Raw genomic sequence first — 14,872 nt, forward strand, 5'->3', positions numbered from 1 at the left:
TTGAAGTGTCCAAGCTCTCAGCCTCGAGCTGCTGTGAGGAGTTTGTCCTGTTGTCACCGAAAATGAGGAATTAAACTCTCTAACACTGTAATTTCAATATTATAATTGGCATTTCTTTATTTCAGCCCCAGGCATGCAGGACATAACTCCCATTACACACACCACACCTTCCTGACAGACCAGCTTAAATTTATGTAGCTTTTACATATCCAATACATTTCCCCTATATGCTAAATATTCCCTGAATTTTCTGCATGTTTAAATCACTTCTCAGAGTTTATTTTCATTGGAGTAGGGTTCTTTTGAGGGTCCCAGTTGGTCGTTCAGGAAACATCCCATTCCTGCAATTATTCTTTTTTGGTCATGGGCCTCCAAAAACATTTCTTTCCTTTTAATGCATCCCCTTGCTGTTGTTATAAACAAATATTATATTGTTGGCTTTTCACAAACACTAAGATGAATGCTATATGTATAATGTTAAAATAACTTTGCTTTTATTCTGCTATTAACAAAAAACTTAGACATAATAGTTGTGGCAGCTGATACAGTTATAAGTGAACTGTCTGTTTGGTCGGGGTAACATCCAGTACCATGTCACAAGGACACTGCTGTTGATATGCCAGCTATCAGCATCTGCTGTCTGAAGGAAGGATGGACCAAGGCTCAGACTGGAAGTGATAAGGAGAAGGAGCCAAAACCACAGCTAAGAAACACACATTCTTTAAAAAGGGAACCCAAGGAGGGGCCATGCAAAATAGTTCCTGGAATATATAAACTAGTTTATGGCAAAATACGGATATGCAAAAGGGTCTGTGAGTATGCAACAAGCTGATGTAATGGAAAAGGTATTTAAGGGGTATCCCCAAAGGTAAAGGTGTGCTCTTCGCTGAGTGCCAAGACGCACCCGGCCGTAATCTTTGCTTTACTCCCTCAGTCTCCTACTGTCCTTTATTAAACTTTTTAAAGGAGAGTGAACGTGTTTTTCACATTGTGGTCTGACCAAGATGTTGGTACCGTACCATTGCTCAGGCTCACAGTCTTTACAGCTGCACGCAGGACAAAGCCCTGGCCGGCAAACCGAAAGGAATTTCCAACATCTCATTAAACACGACTTGTCACAACTTTTCTCCAGACGGGGACAGCCAAAACCCCATGCCACGTGTCCCCGAGAGGCAGGAAGCTGGAGAGAGGGGAGGGAAGAGCCTCCCCTGCAAGGGGGAGGAGGCAGCAGCCTGGAGCCCGCGGGGTGAAGTTCTCTCCCCATCGCTGCTCGCGTTCAGTTTCGTTTCCCGGCTGAGCCCTCCCTCAGCCCTGCCCCGAGCTGGCGCCATGGCCCAGGCGAAGGCTATGGCCGGGCTGAAGGAAGAGCTGACGTGTCCCATCTGCCTGGACATCTTCAGGGACCCCACGATGGTGGACTGCAGCCACAGCTTCTGCAAGGAGTGCGTCAAGCAGGCGCTCCGGGGCCAGCAGAGCCCTGCCCGCTGCCCGCTCTGCCACTCGCCCGTCGGGGAGCTGCGGCCCAACTTCCATCTCCGCAACATCGTGCAGAGGTTCATGGACGCTCCCGCGCACAAAGAGGAGGAGAAGCAGGAAGGGCAAGGCAAGGGGAAGGCGAAGTGCTCGGGCCAGGCGGCGGAGGTGGTGCTGTGTGATTTCTGCCTCCAGGAGCCGCAGCCCGCAGTGAAGACGTGCCTGAGCTGCGAAGCCTCGCTGTGCCAAGCGCACCTGAGCAGGCACAACAGTAAGAACGAGCAGAAGAGCCATGTGCTGGTGGAGCCCTGCGATGGCCGGCTTCTGGCTGAGAGGAGATGCCCCCAGCACGGCAAACTGCTGGAGTGCTTCTGTGAGGATGACTCGGGGTGCATCTGCGTCCTGTGCTCCGTCATCTCCCACAAGAACCACAAGATCATCAGCTTGGAGGAGGCTTTCAGCAAAGCCCAGGTAAGAGGCTGCTGGGATGGTGGCTCTGGTCTGGATTGCGCCAGGAAAACCCCAGAGAGCTGCCATGGCACAGGGGCAGCTCCTGAGTTGGAGAAATGCAGACCCAGCGTGGGGCTAAATTACAATCCTGGGCTTTTATTCTTTGTTTTGTCACAGGTTCTCTCTGGCTTTGGCCCTTGGGATATAAAACAAGATGTTATAACCACTTTTTTCCCCTCCTGAGAGAAGAGTTTGGCCAGACTGGTGGGACTGAGTGCTCCTGCAAGGTTTTGGTCCTTGGTGCACCTCCAAGGCAAAGCAGAGCCTGAGCTGCACTTATGCAAAGATAATTAATGACAGAGTAACAGAAAGAAAGGTGCCAACAGGGGAAGTAGCTTGATGTTTGGCTAGTGCACATGAACAGTTTTCAGCTTCAAATTGTCCTTTTTGTGCTTGTAATGGTGGTATTTGTTCAGAGATAAAACCTCCCAGTGAACCTTTATCTGCTGCTTTGTCCTGAGAGCATGCAGTGAGCAGACCTTTTGCAAGTCTAGCTTAACCCCTGTGGATAAAACTGCTGTCGATAAAACTGCTGATCTTGTGCACTATGGCAGTCCTCCCCTGATCCTCCCCTGATGTCTCCTTCCCGTGATATTTGTAGGTATCTTTTCCTGGAATACTGGAATCAGTGAAAAACCATGAAGCTGCCGTGGACAAAGCCATAGCAAATCTGCTGAAACAAATGGAGAAGCTAAAGGTTTGTTTCAAGGTCCCATATCACCTGGGGGTGGTTGCTTAGTGGTAAATAATGAGATAAAGTTTTCTTTTGCCCTTCCCCAGCTCATGGATTCTGAAGCTTTTTTAGTTCCTGGGTGGTTTCTCATATATTTTTGAGATTTCTCCTTTGAGGAAGGATGATGCAGAACTTTCTTATCAGTCTGGGAGGTCCATTCTTAGTTAAGCTTGAGAGGCTGTGCCTCCTAATGAATGGCTGGTGTGTGGCTTTTTGATTTTTCCAACCTTCAGCTTTTAGTTACATGCCTCATCCCAGACAAAAAGATAGATTTTTTCCTGAGTAAGAGGAAATGTCCTTTACAAATGTGAAATTGTTTTCTTAATAGACTGATGAGAGCCAGCGGAGGGAACAGCTGAAAAGCCTGTTCAAGGAGATGCATAAGGAGCTCGAGAAGAAAAAAGGGGAGGTCCTGAAAGTTCTCAGTGACTACGAGGGGGAACAACTTTCTAAGATTCAGACAGAGATTAGTAATCATAAGAGGATGAAGGATTCAGCCAGCCAGGGTGTTCGGGAGCTGGAGGCTCTGAGAAATCAGAAGGACACACTGCTTTTCACCAAGGTACCTGTCAGCATCCCCCTTCCCAGAGACACAGAGCTCCAGGGCTGGCCTGTGCCTGCACTGTGCTAATTCTGCTCTCAAAATGTCTTTACAGGCTTTTTCAGCGATCAAAGGCAGGTAAGCTCTTGCTGAGGTTTAGTATCTTTATTGCTGCCGTGGACGAGGGACGGAGCGCGCTGTCCGTGAGTTCACACACAGCCCAAGGCAGGCAGGAGTGGGGCTGTGCTGCAGGGCACGAAGCTCTGCAGAGGGATCAGGACAGCTGGGACCCATGGGCCAAGAGCTGCAGTGGCAGGTTCAGTGAGGCAAAGGGACAGGTCCTGCACTGTGGTCACAACAATCTCATGCAGCTCCAGGCTGTGGAACAGTGACAGGAAAGCTGCCTGGCAGGAAAGGAACTGGGAATGCTGTTCAGTGTTGGCTGAACATGAGCCCAGGTGTGCTCTGGGCTGGAGACAAGGTGGGCGTTGGGAACAGCTTGGACTCGTTGGCCTTGGAGGTCTTTTCCTGCCTCTGTGATTCTGTGGTTCTGTGATTCCTTCTGTGTGTTTTAGGAAATGCCAGCCACATCCTAGCATGGATGGTGTTGTAGTGCCAAAGCCACCCATTACTTTGGATAAACCAAAAACAGATAATATTCTGAGCCTTTTCCAGAAATTCATCTCAAACATGGAGGTCTCCTTTAAGCAGCCTTATATATATGGAACAGCACCTAATGGTAAGTGCTCATTTCACCATGTCAAAAGCAAGATGGGGAAGTCAATAAAACTTGCTGTAAGAAAGGACTGTAATGAGGCACCAATTCCACTGAGTACCTCTAGAAGTGCTAATTCCTTACACTGTATGCTTATTTGCACATGTGTGTGCAGCAAAGGGAGCTGGTCCTGGCGTTCAGGGCTTTGGGGCATGCCTTGAATGCACCTTGCTAAACCAGGCTATGGATGAAGAGGCTGGGAAGTCCCATGAGTTTTGTGGGAGGTTTAAGAGAAGACAGTAGAATACCTCTGTGGCATCCCTTTGATTCAAAGTGATGTTGAGAACTCATCCCAGCAGTGTCAGGGTCGGACATAAGTAACCTACTCTTCCTGTGTAAATACTTCTGCTCCTTTGCAATGCTTTGTAAGCTTAGCCTACAGTGCCAGAGCTGTGCACAGTGGATACTTGTCTGACTGAATTGGTGAAATTAGGGTTCCCTAGGTACTGCCCTCTGGATGTTGCTTCAGCCCTTGCTGGCAGCGGGCCTTGGGTCAGGACAGAGACAGACTCCAAATCTCCACAATAATCTGGTAATCATAATGTGTTTTTTCTCTTTAGGTCCCTTCTCATTTAGTCATGGTACAGCATACCATGGATCCACATACGGACCTGCCTTTCATTTTCCTTACAACTAGCCTAACAAAATATAAATTCAGTGGCAACCATAATGATAACAGTCATAGAAAGGAGAGAAGAGAGAGAGAAAGCCCAACCAAAACTATCAATGCACAGCACGATTGCTCCCCCATCACCTGCTCTCTGATGTGCAACCACTGTTCCTGAGCAGCAATGGGCTCCTTGTGGCCATCTCCCCCCAGTTCATACACTGGGCATGGTGTTCTGTGGTGTGGAATATCCCTCTGGCCAGTTTGGGTCACCAGCCCCAGCTATGCTTTTTGTGCACCTCCTTGCTGGCAGAGCATGAGGCACAGAAAGCTCCTTGGCTCATGTGTACACTGCTCAGCCACAGCCAAACCATCGTTGTGTTACCAACATTATTCCCTGCTGAACCCAAAACTGTACCAGCTGCTGAGAAGAGAATGAATTCTCAGGAATGAAGCTCTCATTATTAGAATGAATCCCAGCCCAAACCAGGACAGGACTCCAATACACACAGTGCCATCCCAGAGCTGCTGGAGGAGGATACCAGCAATGAGAACTGCTGGAAGCTTGGAATTGTTTGTGCCTGGTTTGAATGCTCCTCTCTGCTCCTTGGGTCGAAGATATCAATGGTAGAAGAAACACTCTTTTCATGATGTGTCTGTCAAGGCTGGACATCCTGCTAAGAACTTCGGGCTTATAGAGACTGGAACCATCCCTTTCAAGTATCCCATCCATGCTGCTATCAGTGTGTTGAAGCTCCTGTAGTAACGTGGGGACAAGGTGTTGTTTTGTATTTCCAGGCCTAGAAATTGTGAGCCTTGCACGGAAGCTGTGCTAAGCTGGCATCTCATAAACTGGGTTGTGGGCTGCTGTGAGGGGGTATATCACAGCACCCTGCCTCGTCCTGCAAGAGCTCCTGTCTTATTTGTTCTGTTTATCATAATGGAAATACCCTTAAGTTGCTCATTTTTGCTCAGTTGTTTTAAGTACTGTGTTGGGTTCATGTTAATAAAGTCATTGTTAAACACGATGGCAATTTATTTTATCTAAAAGCTGACAGCTCAACATTAACTGCTACAGAACTAGGCAGCAGCGATACTGATCTTTGATCTAAGGCTTGATCTTTGATCTCTGCCGTCTCTTTCCATCCTGCACATCCAGTGGCAGACGCAAAGCTGCCCTGGGAGGTGAGGAGAGACTGGGCAGCATTCCCTGCTGGAGACGGAGGGGAAACTCCCCGAAGTGGCTGCCGCGGTGTAGGAAAGGGTGGAGCCGGCAGAGGGAACATTTCTCTGCCGGGCCTGGAAGGGGAGGGCTCGGAGAGGAGGGCTGGCCTTGGCCGGGTGCCTGCTTCTGGTTTTAGTTTCGGTTCTGTGCTCTTGCTGCAGCCATGGCCGAAGCTTGGGAGGGATGTGTAGGGGCTGGCAGCCTGAAGGCCGAGCTCACCTGCCCCATCTGCCTGGAGCTGTACCAGGAGCCGGTGTCGCTGAGCTGCGGCCACAACTTCTGCCGGCCGTGCATCGAGGAGGCGCCGTATTCGCAGTGCCTCTGGACCTGCCCCACATGCATGGCCGACCTGGCTGTCCCCCTGGAGCTACACAGCAACTTCAAGCTGCGCAACATCGTGGAGGCATTTAAGGCCACCACTTCCAAAGGACAACAGGCTCGAAGAGAAAGCCTCCAGCAGGACGAAGGCACCGAGAAGGGGAAAACAGACGTGGTTCCCTGTGAGCAGTGCCTGGATGGACCCCAGCCAGCTGTGAAAACCTGCCTGATTTGCGAGGTGTCCTTGTGCCAGGCCCACCTGAGCAAACACAACGCCAGGGATTTCCATCAAGAACACATCCTGGTGGAGGTGGGAGCAGGCAAGGCGGAGGAGAGGAGGTGCCGGCATCACGGCAAGCTGCTGGAATGCTACTGCCTGAGGGAGGAGGAGTGCATCTGTGTGCTCTGCTCCATGGCTGGGGCCCATAAGGGCCACGAGGTCATCACCCTGAAGGAGGGACACGACAGAGAGCTGGTAGGGAGCTCTTCCCTGCCCATGAGGACGGGTGAAAGCCGCAGGAAGGGCGGTAGGGCTTCCACAGGGAGTGGGGATGGATGTGAGGGCAGCCCCGGGAAATTTCTCTCCCCCAGCAAGGGACTGGTTCATTGTGCTGGAATTTGCTTTTCATTGCAAGTGGCGGTGTGTTGCCAGAACAGTGTGAACAGCTAAGCAGAGGGAGAAGAGAGGGGAAAGGTGTCGGGGGGTGGCCGGGACAAGCGTGGTCAGTCCCTCAGGGTGTGGGGGTCCCTCAGGGCGGTTCCCCTCAGCGGTGAGCTGCAGCCCCGGCGCTGCCAGCCGCCCTCACTACGGTGTTCCTGGCTGGAACTGAGAAGTATTCCTGCAGGGATTAGAAAATCCCTTCCTCCACAGAGCCTCGGGAATGCCATGATGTTGAACTTTGGGTGGGGAAGGGCGTTTCCCCTCTCGAGGTCCTTCCCTTGGGCTCCGTCTGTGTAGCACGGTGGGATCAGGCTCTGCTCCCCAATAACCAGTGACAGGATGAGGGGAGGCAGTCTCAGGTTGTGCCGGGGAGGTTCAGGTTGGACATCGGGAGGAATTTCTTCACTGAGAGGGTTGTTAAACATTGGAAGGGGCTGCCCAGGGAGGTGGTGGAGTCCCATTCCTGGCGGTGTCCAGGGAACGACTGGACGTGGCACTCATTGCTCTGGGCTGCGTGACAAGGTGGGGATTGGTCACAGGTTGAACTCGATGACCTTGAAGGTCTTCTCCAATTTCAGTGATTCTGGGATTCCTCCCTCTGCCACAAATTTTGTGGAGCCAGTGTCCCAGTAGATACAAGAGACATGGGGTCTCCATATTCCTGCCTCTGAGTCCAGCTGCTGTCCTGGAAATGCTCCAGAATCAGTTGAGACTGAGGGGAGTAAATGCATTCCCTGTGCTCACTCACTGCCTTGCATTTGAACTATCTGGGCTCTGTTTAGAGCTCAAGCAAAAACCCTGCAGGAACCCAGTGCATGGGAAGGAAATGGCTCCCTCTGGACCTCAGGACAGGTCACAGCCTCCTCAGGAATTAGCAGAAGCATCTTTTTCAGTTGTATGAGCTGCAGACTTACTTCCTCCCCCAAGTTACATATCAAAATTTCAGGGCTGCCAAGCAGAAGTGGGATGTGTGAGACAATGGCTATTTCACCAGCTCCACAAACTGGCCATCTGGTTTGAAGCTGTTCCTGCTGGGAAGTTCAGTGCTGTCTTTCCTTCTCCAGGTTAAACTCTCCAGCACCATGACAGACCTGCAGGAATCTAGAAGTGATTTAGTTACTGCCCTAGAAGAGCTTCAGGAAAGAGAGACTCAGATCAAGGTTGGTATCCAGATAATTGCTAATTCATAGCATCTTTCCTTCACAGTTCCCCAGCAATAAGTGATTGAAACTATACTGTTAGAAGCAGATGAATAGACAGGGAAAAGAGTGGTTTGAGAAACTGCCAGAAGCCAAGCTTCATTGCAGCCTTCCAGCTCCTCCACAGGAGGAACCAGCTGGGGGATTCCACCCTGTATTGTGGTTGCACAGACCAGGTTGCAGGACTGGCAGCCCACAGACTGTACATAAGATTATGTATTCTTAAAGATTTCTACCTGTTTAATAAAAGAAAAGCAATTTATATCTACAAGTGGGATTTCCGGTGTGTACCGGTAAGCTCTCACATTGGTATTCCATTCAAGAAATTCATCTGACTTGATATATCTGACTTCCTATATCAGGATTAATTTTGAAAAGTCTCTGTTGAATCAGATATTCCAAGCAAATGTTTATTGTCTGCTTCCTTCTAAAGCCAGCACAAAGGACAGATAGAATCCTAATTGATAAGCAGAGGCACTAAACTGAAGGGTGGAGTTTCTGAGCCAGTGCCCCTTTTTCTCATCTCTTCGTTTAGAACGATACCAAAACACTGACTTCTGACCTAAAACAGCTGTTTAAAAGTATAAAGGCAGAGCTTGATAAGAAACAGAGGATGATCCTGCGTGACATTCAGTCTTATGAGGAAGAAAACCTGGCAGTTGTCGCCAACGCAAGGAAGGAAATGGAACAGAAGAGAGACCAGGCTGAGCAGAACCTTCAGGCTTTGCAGATGATAAAAGAGCAACCAGATACTTTCCTCTTCTTCAAAGTAAGCAGTGGCATTCTGCTTTTCTTCATGGATCTGCCTATTTCTGCCAGGTGACCTTTCTGAAAATCACACTAATGATATCTCTTTATCTTTTTTTTTTTTCTTTCTTTTTTTTTTTTTTTTTTAAACAATCCTCTTGGTAGGATCTGAAAGAAGTCACAGACAGGTATGTTCCACTTCATAACATTTCTTTTCTTACTTGAAAAAATATGGTGTTGATAACTGGGATCAAACCCCATCACCCTATGCTGCAAAGCTGCTCCATAATCCAGCTGAGCCAGAGGGCACCACATCCAAAGTATGGATGGAGAGATCCCTGCCTGCTGTTACACTTGTCCCTTTAAATTTCAGTTTCCTGGCTGGATTCTCACAGAAACCACTGGCTTTTATTACCAGAAAACGTTTTTATCAGGGATGAAGCCCCTGGGGTTCAGTTTACAGTAACACTGTCCTGGATGCACATTGGTGACTCCCTCATCTGAGTTCCCAGGGAACAGCCTTTGGCAGCAGAGATAACCAGCTCATTTCCCAGCAAGTCTGAGTTGTGGACAAGCTTGGTAGCTAGAAAGATTAATTATTATCTTTAATTTATAACTTACCACTTCCTATGTGATGCCTGGGTGTCAGCTGTAATTCAGTGGTGCAACAGCACACCAACAGTTCCAGATCCAGGAGAGGCTTTGCAGCAGCACTGCAGGCCCCAGCTGCACGAAGGGCTGGCTCAAACATCTACCTGGAATTTGAGGTGTCACCTCGGTAACTTGCACAGATTAAAGGTGAATTCAAACTCAGGTTGTAAGGAGAGCTTGGAATCACCGTGTGCCTCAGGGCTGCAGCTCGGTCTGTTACTCACAGCTGTGCTGCAAGTCACATCCTAGCCTGTGGGATAAAGATAATTTTCCAGAAACCTGGACACCATTTAATACGTTTGGCATTCTTGTTCTGGCATTGCTACAACAGTAAGAGCCTGCCTGCAGCAAGTCAAGGCTCTGTTCACACACATGGGGATCATCAAAACACTTCCTCCTCTCTCATTATCAGCATTTGAAAGTTCCAGTCGGTCAGCATGAGGCATTGCCAAATAAATAACAGTATGTAGCAGTTGGAATTCAACCTTCACAAAGAGCTGTTAACCCAAAAATTCATGTTGCCAAAGCCCTCTCCTATTTGCAGACTCTGTCCTGGTGAAGAATTTTGTTACCTTTGGGTGCTGGATGGTTTTCCTTGGTGCAATGACTCTCTGTGCTCTAGGATTGCAAGTCTGGATCTGGTCACTGAGGATGTGAAGGTGCAGGCAGTGCAGCTGAGTGACAGACTGATGGCCCAGTATGAAACCAAGAAAAAGAGTTTTTTGTTGGATCTGGACTGTCTGCTGAACGATGTGTGCGGTGAGCAGCCCCGACCCGCCCCAATGACACCGTGGGAAACAGGGACCTCAATCCTTGGCAGCTCCTTCCACCAGGGTGTGAGGGGCTGATGTGGGGTCCTGAGAGCTGTGGGGAGGGGAGGGGGCAGGTTTCTGTGGATATCAAGGAGGAGGTCTGCTCTTAAGCAGTGCAAGGCCAATTTCTCCTCTCTCAGATGTGGTTTCCTGCTCCCATCAACTTCCCAAGTTCTGGGTGCTCAGTCCCACTTTCAAGAAACATCCTCTGTGTTTGCCCATCCCCTCCTGGTTTATCTCTGACCATGAGGTCCAGGGGGACAGTACCCAACCCTACACTTGAGTTCATTGCCAGCTTTGTTAACCATTCTTCTATATTTTTTTTTTAGAACAACATCGCCAAGGAAATGAGAAGGAACAGGTAAATCCTTTACTTGTAAAATGTTCCCTGCAAATTTCTTCAGTTGTTCATTTAAGGACTGTATCTCCTGCACTTTCCTACTTCAGTTTTAAGGAGACCTAAGCAGAGTCTCAAAGGCTGTCCTTCACCTTCAAAGAAGGGACTCAGATCTATTCACATCTCTTGTTCTGCTATTAACAAGATGTGATTTGTGTTTTACAAGGCTCTAACATTCAACACCTTTTTTTTAAAGTGAGGCTTCACCTACTGATATCTCTCCAGAATGTAAGTGTTCAAAAGTACCATTTATTCCTCAGGACTCTGGCTTGGGGCTGTGAGTCTTGCAGAGAAAATCTCCCACCTAACAATGTGATCAGCATTTTGTTGCATGTGTCTCCTGTCCTTGCCAGAGCTTGTAGCCTCAGGGCAGAAATCTCTGGGAACTCACCAGGCAAATAATTTCTCCTCAGCCTGAGGGACACACTGGGTTTGCTTCAGCACTCAGGAGAACTCTGATCCTGTTCCAAGGAAAGACCATGGAGGGGTTCCCACCAGCTGGGCAGGAGCTGGAGCAAACCCAGTACCTGAAAAAGTTCCCTAAATAAATCCAAATGCTTCAGAAGATAAGTGTGAACAGTATTTCTCTGCAGATAGCACTAGTCCAGTGCTCAAATCTCATGGGCACAGCAGGGCATCTTTTCTCCAAGCTTTTTAAACTAAATGCTATTTAGAAGTTAACAAAATATTTTTAACTGTTCTTTTAATTGCTGCAACTAAAGTTCAGTTTGCAAATTATTATCTTCTTAATTCATAAATGAAAAAGAGAATCTTACTTTCTTCACCACTTTTTAACTTTTGGAGCAAATCTAGAGATACATTTTTTAATCAGTGTATATGTCCATGTATTTCTCATGTGAGCTCAGTCAGTGGCTGTGCTCTACACAGAACCAGACAGTCACTCAAAACAGGTTAGGGAAAAAGAAGGTTTGTTTCTGAGACAAGGCAGTGCTCTACTTGGAAGCAACTTGTCAAATATGTTGTAAAATATTACTTTATTTTACAGTAAGTGAAGCTTTTTCATCTTGTTTATTCCTACTGCAGGAAAGCATTGTTGAGAAGGAACAACATGCACACTTGTTTTAATTTTGTTTCTCTTAGGTCCAGATGTAACGGAGATGTGAAAAACAGATGTCAGAACTGAGATGGAAAGAAAAACTGGAATATTATCCAAAATTACCTCTAGTAATGAGAACCTGCCACATGTTTTGATCTCCCCTCCTACCTTGAATTCAAATAAATTCTGTAACACATGCAAATTTTTTTTGTAAGTACTAAGAATTAACACGAACCTAATAAAATCTACTGCTGCTGCATTGCAAACGGTGGACTGTATTACCTCACAGGTCTAATTATACTTCTGTACAATGATTTGTGGTGACTCTGTTGTCACTATGGGGCTGAATAACCAAATAAATGGCTCTAGACACATGTAAGCAAGGCTGGAGGATTTCATACCATCACCAGGAATTGCTGAGAGCATTTTTTGTGGGTAGACTCCCAAGAAATCAAGGCTGAAGTTCTCTGTGCTTTTACAGGACCTGTGGCTACAACTCTGTTCTGTCACTTATGATAATCAACACATACCTGATTTCAGGGATTAAAAATAAACACAGCAGTCCATCTCAGATTTGGGGTAGCATCTCTTCCTGCTTTAAATGGACTCTCCAAGCTGTGCACGTGCTCAGCCCTGGCTCTGCTGCACCCATCAATTGTCAGCATTACAGAAAGTGTGTGGCCAAATTTTGGGAGCTGAGCAGTTGCTCAAGGTGACTTTGCAAATATTCCTTCCTGCTCGAAGCCAGCAAGGCACAAAGGGCAGCACAAAGCTGCTCTGAGCCACTCAGATGAGGGAAAAGAATGGAGCCTGTCCTTCAGCACTTTCCTGACCCGGGCTTCTGTGGCTGCCAGCTGAAGGAGCTGGGAGCAGCCAGTGCAGGTCAGTGCTGCTGCTGCAGACAGAGTTCCTGCAGTGCTGCAAACCCCTGCAGACAGCAACCCTCCCTCAAACCTGGGATCTGTAACCCTGCTGCAGGCTCACAAAGCTTTTGGATGAAAATGACAATCTAGGAAGGTGGAATTTTTGAGTTAGATGCTAAGTTGATGGTGCAGTTTAATTCCCCCATACATTTGTTTGTTTGCAAAGAGACTCAATGGAATTTGTGACTTTTTTAATGTTCCATGCTTTAGCCTTGAGGAAGCAAAGAGCTGAAAGACTGGATGAAAGCAGGGCAAGAAAACACATAGAATCCAGCAATTATTTGACTAAGCCTTCTAACACATATCAACACTGAAAATTTTATCACCTAATTACTTCTTGACTAGGCGACAACATTGGACTGTGACACACAGTGAAAGTGCAGCAATTCTGCACAGATGTTTGTGCAGAACACTCTTTCATGATTACAGTATAATTGTGACATGCATAGTTCTGAGATAAGGACAGAACTTATTTCTTTTTGATATCGTTATGGCTTAAGTATTTTGATTACCTAAGAACTCTGATTCATTGCATCTTTCCTTTTGTATTACGCCCTCTCACCTCCAACCACTCAATTTTTACCTGGCATTTGTCTCATCCTTGATGGAAACCTTTAAAAGCAGCTCATTTTAGCTCTTCTTTTTTGGTTTTGCCAAGCACTGAATGATGTGACTGAATTAAATTTAATGCATTTCAAGCACTAGGATGGGCCTCTTCCTGTTACTTAGTCTGATGGGTTTTCTAAGTAAGTCAGACCTGCCACACATGGACCTGTGTGTGTGACATTAATTAGAGCCTTCCAAGCCCAGCAGGTCAGGGTGGGAAGGAAGGTTTGTCCCAGCTCTGACAGAACTCACAGATGGGAACCAGGCAGTTCCATCTTCTCCGTCTCCAAACTTAATGCAAAAATGTGCAAATTCAGGCCCGAATCTCAGTGCACTGCGAGCTGTAGAGGGAGGGAAGGGCAAGGAGAGTAAATAACTCATTTTTAACCACTTTCAGCATAACCCAGCCATCCTCCCATGGAGCTGTACCAGCAGGACCAGGGCACTGGGCAGGGAGGTGCCAGGAGGACAGGACTGAAGGCAGGAGGCTCCTGGCTGGGAGCCAGGTGGCACAAAGAGGCTGAGAGCCAGGGGAAATCACAGGCTGCCTTTATCTGCTGGGTGATAACGCTGAGCTGAGAGCCTGGGAAAGACTGGGAAGAGCCAGGGAGAGCCACTGCCTGTGGGGTTTATGGACAGAGGGCTGATAACAGCATCACAGGCAGAGCAATGTGCCAGGTGGCACCAGGGCACGGCAGGGCTGGACAGGAGCTGCTGGGCAAAAGGCAAGGAGGGAGGGCTCCCGGGGCTGCCCGTGGAACCTGCTCCATGGAACAAAGCCATTTCCAGGATTACTTTGCAGTCTGACCTGCTCTGTGGAGATTTGGTGTTCCAAAGATGATGTGGTGATCCGTTGAAGCAGAGGGTTTGCCAGGCAGGCTGAGTGGGATAGGCAGATGGCACATGCTGGCATTTGTGTGTCAGCAAACCCCAGCTCCTTGGCAGGAGATTCTGGAGCATGAGGAGCCCAGAGGCACGTTTCTCCAAGGCCAAAGGTTCCCTCAGCACAGAAATATATTAACCACAAAGCTTAATATACCATGAAGAAAGCAGTTGGAAGTGAAATTATTTAATTACCTTAAATAATTGCTTGGATTTTTTCCACCCATTTTTAAGAAAATCAGTCTAAAAGTAAGAAGAAGAAAATCCTACTTTTTTTTTACGTCCAGAAAAATAATAATGCTTGGGATATTTTTTTTCTTTTACTGTCACGTTCCAAGAAGATATTATTTCCCTGTTTCTGCCATGAAGACATGATATATTGGATGATCCAAGTTTTTCCACAGCCTGTGCTTCTAGAACAAGAATGAAAATGCTGGAACACCCATTGCTTGGGTTCGTGATTTCTTATTAGGATTCTGCAGAGTCCCTGCACAATAGGCTTTGAATGCTTTTGTCATAGATGTCACTCCTGCCAAGGATTTGCTCTGGTTGTCTTGAAGTCACCATATACTTCAAACTCAATTAAAACTCCTGTGGAAGTCCCTAAAGGGATTGGGAAGCCAGTCACTGATGTTTTTGACAATGGACAGTCAGGGAAGAGGGAGGGAGCTCTTCTATTTCCATTGCAATTGCCTGTTCTGGTTACCATGACATCTAATAGACCCTCATGGAGAAGGGAAATGTTTTCTATGGAA

General features: G+C 47.5%; 2 protein-coding genes across 4 annotated transcripts in view; both read left to right on the forward strand.

Moving 5' to 3' along the window:
• The first annotated feature begins 971 nt into the window (after positions 1-971).
• LOC121365583 (E3 ubiquitin/ISG15 ligase TRIM25-like) overlaps positions 972-14,872 on the forward strand; it is a 430,661-nt gene continuing 416,760 nt past the window's right edge. For 2 of the 3 annotated variants that reach the window (XR_005957035.1, XR_005957036.1), the window contains exons 1-4: positions 972-1,944; positions 2,585-2,680; positions 3,045-3,278; positions 3,373-3,715. Coding sequence is in view for 1 of the 3 variants with exons in the window: in XM_041489908.1 (XP_041345842.1) it covers positions 1,153-1,944; positions 2,585-2,680; positions 3,045-3,278; positions 3,373-3,395; positions 3,833-3,996; positions 4,593-4,669 (1,386 nt within the window). In the remaining 2 variants the exon portion in view is untranslated. Of the gene's footprint in view, positions 1,945-2,584; positions 2,681-3,044; positions 3,279-3,372; positions 3,716-3,832; positions 3,997-4,592; positions 5,665-14,872 lie in introns of those variants that run through there. The other variant, XM_041489908.1, reaches the window with a different exon arrangement.
• Positions 5,934-11,966, forward strand: LOC121365585 (E3 ubiquitin/ISG15 ligase TRIM25-like). Its single transcript, XM_041489910.1, has 7 exons — positions 5,934-6,657; positions 7,908-8,003; positions 8,578-8,811; positions 8,955-8,977; positions 10,063-10,199; positions 10,582-10,613; positions 11,751-11,966. Exons 1-7 carry the CDS (start codon positions 6,028-6,030, stop codon positions 11,760-11,762), a joined length of 1,164 nt encoding a protein of 387 aa, XP_041345844.1. The 5' UTR covers positions 5,934-6,027; the 3' UTR covers positions 11,763-11,966.

The sequence above is a fragment of the Pyrgilauda ruficollis genome, unplaced genomic scaffold (assembly GCF_017590135.1).
Source record: "Pyrgilauda ruficollis isolate IOZ18807 unplaced genomic scaffold, ASM1759013v1 scaffold97, whole genome shotgun sequence".
NCBI lineage: Eukaryota > Metazoa > Chordata > Aves > Passeriformes > Passeridae > Pyrgilauda > Pyrgilauda ruficollis.